The following is a 9,719-nucleotide window of genomic DNA, read 5'->3' on the forward strand; positions in this document are numbered from 1 at the left end:
GTGGCACGATTTATACCACTTTTCTTGAAGATGATACATCCCAAACATCGATGCTTTCGGCAATTCAGTTGCAGGTGATATTTCAGGCATGTTCATTTACTAGATAAGTAAATTTAATCTTACTAACCCTGAACAAGCTTGGTTGTGGTCCATTACACAATGTTCATGCCAAATATCTAAGCTCTAGCCCTTAAAGTTTCAAAGATGTTTTATATACTCGTACATAAGACAAACTCATTGACAGGACCAATTTTGACCCAAGGGATATATTTGAACATGCTAGCTTGTAGAGGCCTACTGGGTGATGTTTCATGCCATATATGCAAGCTCTAATCTTTATGGCTCCAGACTTTTTCATACTTTTCTTTACACATATAAACAACCCATAGGCCCAAGTTTTGATGTCCAATGGCTTAATTTGAACAAGCTTGATAGAGGATCATGCATAATGCTTCATGCCAAATATCTAAGCTCTAACTTTTATGACTTCAAAAGAGATGATTTTTAAAGAATACTATAAACTCAATGACCTCTTTTGGCAGGGCCAATTGGGATCACAAGGGCGATTATTTGAACAAGCTTTATAATGGTCTACTACATGTTTTATGCCAAATATCTATGCTTAAGCCTTTATTATTTCAAACAAGATGATTTCTAAAGATTTTTCTAATAGGTGTCAAGGCAACCAGAAATTTTGCATTGAATTTATATATTTTTTAATATCTTTAAAGTAAGATCACTTAATGGACATTTCCTAGAAAATTGAGATATTATTAGCCTTGTTGTTTGGGAGATGCTGTACGGACGGAAGGTGAACAGACGACGAACGTTGAGCTATGACAATAACTCACCTTGAGTACGTTGTGCATTGGTGAGATACAAAACAACAACCCACATATTTTTAGAAAACAAAACTTTATTCATGAATTCACAATGTCAAGTTACTAGTAAATACTAAAAGAATAATACTTAATATTAAACAATGCTGTTATATATCGTTTTTGTACAAAAGATATACTATGTTCGAAATCATAGACTATATATTAGTAAGAAAGAAGATAAGAAACTATATGCTTTAATCAATATCAGAAATAAGAAATAGAAGAACAAAACTATTTAAATTTTATACAATTTATATTTATGGCAATAAATCTTTTTTTAATATCTGAACAGGCGAGATCCCTTTAGGGCAATGAAAACAAAAAAAGAGATTTATTATGTTGATTAGAGGCAATGATGAGAGCAAGAGAGTTCGGGTCCACAAGCAATTTTTCAATGCTATAAAGTTGGCGAAACATATATGCTCATCATCAGATCTACATGAAAGAAACAAGAAGATCTGAACTTTAGTCAGATTGGCAAGAACTATCCTTTACATTTTCTTTTAGAACTATCCTAGAATGGCAAGAACTATCCTTTACATTTTATTTTAGAATGGCCAATTAGATTACCAGATTTCATTTTGTAATTTTATAACGATCAATAAAAATTATTCTTATCTTCAGTTTGTCCCTGTAAATTTACAGGAAGGCAAGGGATTTTAGATGGAATGTGCCCTGAAAAAATAGACATATGTACTATGTGTAAGTAGAAACATCACTATGATCAGGTATTGGTCAAATTCATGACCTCTAGACAGCTTACAGTCTTATCTTTTTATTTAATCTGGTATCTTGTCACTTTGCTTTGTTGTTGTTGTTTTTATAAATAAAAACGAAAGATTCAACTTCTTAAAGGTATAAATAAGGAAATCATTCTGGCCCAGTACATTGAAGATTACATAAACAATGTGACCAATTTATTCCGCCTTTGATGGTTATAGTAATCATATAAGCTCATGTATTGTCATATTTAACAAGACCTGTATTTATGTACATACTATACAATGTAAATCATGATCAAGTTACAATAAATAACTTCTTACTTACATAATTAGTCTCTTGCTCTAATTTATTCAAAGATGAGTATTTTCAGCAATATAAATGAGACTCTTAATTCATAGATATAAGGGCTAGAAATATTTTAGGCTTTACCCTTGCGTATAAAGAAACATTTACAATCTATAAAACAATGTTCTTTGACCTCTACATTGACTTCTTCAATAACTTGCTGATTGAATTAACAAAGTAAGGATGAGCTCTTGTATTGTAGAATACTGCCTAAAAGAATAATATTTTAAAGACGGAGATATACATGTGAATCAGAAAGTCACAGAAAGCTCTAAAATGACTACATACATGTATTATAAAAACAACACAAAATAAATAACAAAATGATTAACAATAGATAAAGAAGTATACAGAATGTATATACACGCTCAAAAACAATTTGTTCCTCAATTAACAACACATAATGATACAACAATTACGAAGTTAATCTATAATATCAAAAGAAGCAAGCAATCTACACGACTTCCTTCAAAACAAGTGCCATAACTCTACAAAACTCTGCCATTTCTCTGACATGATTCGTGACATACTGGTAACACTACAAAAAGATGACGTGATCTCAAACATTTCATATAATAACTTTTTGTAATAAATATTTTTATTATAAACTTAAAATTGAAATATTGAGAAATACGGATGAAAGAAAATGTGTACTTTCATATTCTGTATTTTCACTGTAAAAATTTATTTGTCACTGCAGTGAAACATACTTTCCATATTTTCACTAGTGTCTTGCTAGACTTATTTTCCTCTTAATTCAGCCGTTACAGAACATTGAAGGAGAAGTCTAAAGAACCGTAAGGCCAAATAAGAGAAAAAAGTATTTTATAAACAGAAAATTCAAGTTTTTTTCTACATATACAGGATTTATTTTCATCTTCTGGAATGAAAATTATCATATTTCATACAATTGTATGAAAATAAATCCTGTGTTTATAGAAAATTCTTAAATATCTTCTATGTTTTTCCAACAAAACTCAAGATAGTCATTGTTCTTATAAATTATTCTAAATTTTTTGAAGTACAAGTACATCTAAAACTAACATTTTATTAGTATTTCTATGTAAGAAGTAATCAAAGACAAACTTTCGGGTTCTTTTTAAAGGTTCCAAAACACTAAAACATCAAGAGACTGAAATTGGAGTCCCAATTGAATGTTGTTATACAATGTTAATCTGTCTTTATGAGACATAGCAAGTCTTAAAATCATGGAGATAAAAGCAACAAATAAAAATTTCATTTAGTGTCAATATTTTCATGATTTCAATTTTGATCTTTTTGCAAAATATTTGAAATATGCAAATAAGACACATATAGATATAACAATAGACAAACACTTATCAACACAATATTCAAGTCTTTTATATACAAATAACAGGTGTATTTCAGAAAGTCTAAGCATCTTACATGCAAGAAACAATTACCAAGCTTTTGATGTACACTGACAAAAAAAATAAGAAAATACTCTAAATATTTTCATATATTAAAATTTTATTCATTTTTTTTATTTTACTGAAATGACAGAATAAACAAACTTTCCTGATGAGTCACAAAATAGAACAACAGCAATCAGTGATCACATTTGCCATCTGATGATAACAAATTAAGCAGTTGTATTGAGGGGTTATGGACAGTTTGATCCCTTTATGTTGGGGCTACTTTGTAGCATGCTGAAACTACTTTGAGGTATGCAACACAAGAATCACAAACAGGCCAAAATGCCTTTTTTATACAAGGGCCATAACTCATACAACCAGAAAGCCTTAATTTGAAACTGATCATCCCCTGTAGAATTTTTATTGAAATTGCATGTGAAATTTTTTAGGAGACTTTTACCTGTAACTTGCTGAATGTACAGAATGATCTTGTACTATACTTCTATTTTCAAAAACAACCTGAACCTGACTTACTGGATCTATGCTGGAGATAAAACCTCTGCAGTTTTAGCTTCATCATTGCAGGGGTTAAAAACATTACATAAAACATCTCTCAGGTCTTAACCTGTCGTATTTCTTGAATGGAATTGTACCCCTTTGATATTAGATGGTCAAGCTTTGAATTTGGAACAATCAAATCCAAGTTTTGTGGATATTACTATCAAAATATACAAGTTGAGCCACTAACAATATAGAGCCTGGTTCTAAACAGGTGGCATATGTTACTCACTTAAAGGAACTCCACTGAGGAATTTGACAGGGCTAGAAATAAGAAATAAGTTATTTTATTTGTGTACAATTTGATGTAGGATTGGAGAAATAATTTATGTGCAAATTTTTTTAGATCATTTCTTCAACAATGGTACAAAATGACTCCAAAAATGAAAAGCATTACAACGCTTTCATTCAAATCGAGTTAAAAATCACACAAACAGTTGATTTATCATTTAATTTAGGGCATATTTCATTATCATCCTTTCTAGATTTTTCCATTCTAAATGTTTCACTTGATCTTGGCAAAAATTCAGAATAGTATGTTTTAAAGCTTTTAACCTCAGTGGAGTTTCCAGCTGGGTATGGAATATTATGATTACTTACAGTACTTTAATATGGCATAAAGTGCTTAACAAATATGCCATGCAAGATGATACTGTTATTCCATGGAACAGAAAATCATACTACATGTACAATATTTTCATTCATATTTCATAATAATATACTAACAAACATTTTTACTGTTTCAAGCACTGTAGTGTCAGTAATGTATATCTGGTTTATATATGGCATATACATACATATATTGAATACTAAATAAAGATAATACTATGATATTCAACAAAAATGTTGATAAAAGTCGGTAGAGCTTTTTAACATTTTTTAAAACAACCAAAGCTTACGTTTTACATCAGTTTTAATTAACAATCAATGTATTTTGGCTTCATGATTGCAATGGTTAAAAGCACTGCTACGCTTATATAAATTTATCTCAACCGTTACCTGTATGTATTGCAATTTGACTTGACTGTACTGCATTATATACACATAAACAGTTTTGACCAAATTGTTGCACCCTTGTTAAAAAATTCCTTATCAACACAAAGAATATCAAAAGAGTAAAAATCTTAAATATAACTTATGAAAAGTATGAGTTGAGCTTATAATGACATAATGTCAATTTTATGACAATTTTTTTAAACAAAATATGATGTTAACAAAGAAATAAGAAGTTTATATATGAAATACATTTACAACCCTGTAACTGTTTTTACTAAATACAAGGCACCTTAAAAATGAAAATGGAATTGTTTTGAAGGTTCCTTCCATTAAAGCATGGCATCAATAGTTCACAAACATACTTTAAGTCCCGTTATGCCTAAGAAATGCTACCATTTTCAAAATTTTTCATTTCTCAAAAAAAATTCCAATTATGGTATTTTGTTACAGTTGTTAAAATATACTCATTGACCACATATGGATGAACTATCTTTTATTTCTTTTGCTCTGTTAGCATTGAGAATAATCATATTGAATGAGTATTTGAATGGAAGTCGAAATACTACTTTGTTTACATTTTCTACATTTAGGACACATTACTGGACATTTAGTACAACTTTCTTCAGTTGTTAAACATCTTATATGCTTTAATTTCATTATTTAAACAAGAATTTTACAACAACATGGATATCTGAGGCATAATGTGCCATCAAGAAAACAGTATGGTCCAGTACCTTGTAAAAATACAACATTATTGTTTTTTAACACAGATGGGTTTTAAAACAGTGAATAATTACTAAATGTTCACATACTATTGAAAATGTCAAACAATGCACTGTTTATTTTAAAAATAAAACTTAAACTTCCTTATACTATGACATTATTCGTGACAAATCTCAAACAAAAATGGACAAAAACTTTGCAGTCAACAATTTCTTATCATTCTTCCTTAAAACTAAAATAATCATATAAAAAAAATGCGAATGTTTTATGTTTTTGTCAATCCTTTGTAATTCTTTTGCTTTTTTGGCATAGTTTAAAATAAAATAAAACATATATAAAAAAAATAATAAAAGGTTATGAATTCTCATAAAAAATGTTGTCATAAAAAAGTTATATTCCTTTTCTGATTTCTCAAGAAATCATGTCTCTAAAAGTATTAACCCCAACACAAAATATATTGTTGCAACATTTAAAAAAATATATCAGAATAAAAGTGCAAAATCTTGGGCCAAGAAACCTATAAACTGTCTAGTTTCATTTTTAAATGTAAACTTGTGGTTTTAATTTTATGTCCTCAAGACATTTGATTTTTTTTTATTAAAAGTTAAAGTACATGTGATGGAAAAGTACATTAAAATCAATTCTCATTTTATTAAACATAAAATGTGACATTAAACTCATAAAGCACTGTTAAACACCTGCTTATTTTTAACTTCATTTGAGCCGTGTCATGACAAAACCAACATAATGGGTTTGCGACCAGCGTGGATCCGCGCAGTCTGATCAGGATCCATGCTGTTCACTGTCAGTTTCTCCACTTGTAATAAAGTTGTAAGCAAACAGCATGGATCCTGATCAGTCTGCGCGGATGCGCAGGCTGGTCTGGATCCATGCTGGTCGCAAATCCATTATGTTGGTTTTGTCATGACGCGGCTCATATTTTAACCTTCAAACACTATTTATATTGAAACATATGTAAATTGTCACATATATATTTTCAAAAACCATGTATAATATGAACTAATCATTTGTCCTGCAAATATCAATCATATTTTGTGTCAAATAAAAATGCATCAACTTTATTTTGATGTGACTTTAAATGGAACTTCTGTAACTGCTATTTTTGCAACTTTTATTCATATACAATCAATAATATCTTCCAACTTTCTTTTCAAATGAACCAAATCATTTTATGAAGCTATATTTTCTTTCTTTGCTCTATGGAATTTTTTTACTTATTTAATGATCAAAAGAATTAAATTATTAAACATCAAAGTTTTCTCAGTTACAAACAATATCCATCTTGAACAAAGAGCTTGTCTCTATGACAACTAATTTGACTTTCCGAAACAGGAGAGAATGATCAGGAAAAGGTATACAACATCAATGTAGAGTTGAAGTGCCCCGTACACATACTCCTCGGGACTCATCTCATGTTTTCTTCCACCAACAATCATCTGTGTGTCATAGATCAGGAACTGAAAATAGAATAATAAGAATAATTGTGGATCTTCCATTTAAAAAGAAGAAAAAAATACCTGAATAGTATAGTAACACCAATGAATGCCCCCAACCTCCTGAAGTCAAATTAGTGAAGCTTAAAGCCTTGACTTCATTTTAAGGAAAGGTAGAAAATCTATTTTCACCTGAAGCTTAGTAACTAGAGGCCCTATTTAGAGGTATTGGTCTATATAAATTACATACATATTCAATAAATCGTTCAATAAAAGCAATGAGAAATAGAAGGTATGATTGAGCAATTAAAGGAAGGATATATGCTCCACAGAAATATTTTTTGGAAGAATCAATATAAAAAAAAAACATTGGTTAAACTTATTTCATCCCCTCAACTCTATTAAATTGTTTTTGCTGTTCTGTTGATAAGAAGAATTTTGTTTGTTTGTTTGATAAGGTTTTACGTCACACCGACACAGTATAGGTCATATGGCAATGTTCTAGCTTTACTGGTGGAGGAAGACCTATGGTGCCCTTCCGTGCATTATTTCAGGCACGAACAGGCACCTTAGTAGAACCACCGATGTTCCATAAGCTAGGTTGATAGCTTCCTCACATGAATAATCCAGAGTCCCTGTAGGGATTTGAACCCACAGTGGTGAGAGGCGAGTGGTTTGAGGTCAATGATCTTTACCACTCGGCCACCAATGCACCCTATAAGCAGAATTAACACTGGTTTAACCATTTTTCACAATTTTTTCTGAAATTGTTTTCACAATTTTTTTCAATTCATTTCTTATCCTCAACAACTCTTTTACCAAATTTTATTGATCAAATGGACTTATCCAGATTTCAACCTGGAACTTTTCATAAGTAAGACTGCACACAAGTATTAGAATATGATGACCAAGTTCTATAATGGTGATAAAAGTAAAACACTTTTTTGGTACCAGAAGTGTAAGGGTTAACTGATTGTATATTTATATCATCTTAAAGAAACTGCCTAAATCATTATGTAAACTGGAACAGGCTGTTGCAAGTACTAATATAAGATATTTTTCTTTATTTAGCAAAACAAGTGAGGGGAGATAACAACTCTGCAGACCTATCATCAGATTGTAAGAGTACATGATCTTGTTAAAAGTGAAAGTAAATATCAATATATTTTTCTACTTGATAAACATCATCTGCAGTAATGCTTTCTGTTCTGAATTTCTAAAAAAAATCAAACTTGTTTTGAATAGAATGAGAACATTGTAAAACAATATGTACTTGTATATATATCAGACTTATGAAACAAATTGTGTTATCTATATGTACTTATTACAAGGAATGATTGATTTTTACAATCTTTTGTTAAGGTTTTAAGTTTTGATGACACTAAAATAGTCAGTCAAATAGTTTCCATATCAAAACCACTGCAGTTATGGGCAGGCATATGATCAAACTGATTGCAGTGACAGGCATTTGATTTGATGTTGGTGCCATTAAATTTTGTTTGCTTTTGTTTGTTTTGGGTTTTACGTCACATCCACATAGTATAGGTCATATCGGGATGTTCCAGCTTTGAATACACATGTAATGTATGTTCATGGTAAACAAACCAGATTTTTTGTGCCCCCACTTTACGTGGGGGGGGGGGGGGCATTTAGATTTACCTTTGTTGTTTTTAATATATAAGATATAAAGAGTCATAACTTACCAGGGAGAAGACCAGGGCAGCAAGTCCTCCATATACACAGTCCAGAATCTGTAACAGGAAAAACAGAGACCTCTTAGTTATATAAAAGTAAAAATCTTAAAATACACAATTAAAATATTTTGTTTTCTTATCTTATAGACCTTTCCAGTTTTAAGGACTGAACAATTTAGCCCCGCCTTTCTTATTAAATTCTAGGCCAATTACTCAAGAACAGCATCACAGTATAAAATTATTTGTGTAAATCAGGTCAACCAGTGATTATATTCTAGAGTAGCAATTTCCTTTCCTTTCACTAGTAAACATTCACCATATATGTATAAAGCTATAATATTTAAATTATATTGTATTACTTTTCAATCATATATACTTAATTACGTTTTTAAGTTCTCTGCATGGTTCAACCAATCAAAAATTATAAAGCAATTATAGAAAGGATTATCTCTTTATTTTTGAAGGCATTCTCTTTAACAATGTATATTGTAAATCTAATGGATTCATTAAAAACAATACTTCTGGAGTTGAAGAATTCATAATAAATAATACTTAAACTGTTGTAGAATTTATCATAAAACAATACATTTGTAGTTGCAGAATTCATAAAGAAAAATACATGAACAGTTGTAGAATTAAATATAAACAATACTTACATAGCTGTAGCCAATTGTAGCATATACAATGATACAGGAGAATCCAAAGAAGATAAGGACCAGACATAGAGCAAACAACAAGCCACTACACAAAGTGAAGTCAATCTACAATATATATATACAATGTCATTACTTTATAATTGCTTTATTTTATACATATGTATAATCAGCTTGATAGTGAAGACAAAACTGCTGCTTATGTAAACACACTTGAGTCCGTTCCTGCAACTAACCAGTACAAAGCAATGAGGATATAGTTTCTTGCTCAAGCAAACAACTTACTGTCAACCAATTGCCGGTCAAACACTCTATC

At 30.3% G+C, this 9,719-nt stretch overlaps 1 protein-coding gene across 1 annotated transcript; it reads right to left on the reverse strand.

Annotated features, from left to right (window-relative positions):
• Positions 1-6,747: 6,747 nt before the first annotated feature.
• Positions 6,748-9,511, reverse strand: LOC132734149 (protein lifeguard 2-like; the record flags this gene model as incomplete). The annotated part of the gene is given in 3 exon segments (XM_060720863.1): positions 6,748-7,080; positions 8,760-8,807; positions 9,407-9,511. Coding segments are annotated over 3 exon segments (300 nt in total), but the record flags the coding sequence as incomplete, so codon positions are not given.
• Positions 9,512-9,719: the final 208 nt, after the last annotated feature.

The sequence above is a fragment of the Ruditapes philippinarum genome, unplaced genomic scaffold (assembly GCF_026571515.1).
Source record: "Ruditapes philippinarum isolate M1 unplaced genomic scaffold, ASM2657151v2 ctg20983_1_1_1_1, whole genome shotgun sequence".
Classification (NCBI taxonomy): Eukaryota; Metazoa; Mollusca; class Bivalvia; order Venerida; family Veneridae; genus Ruditapes; species Ruditapes philippinarum.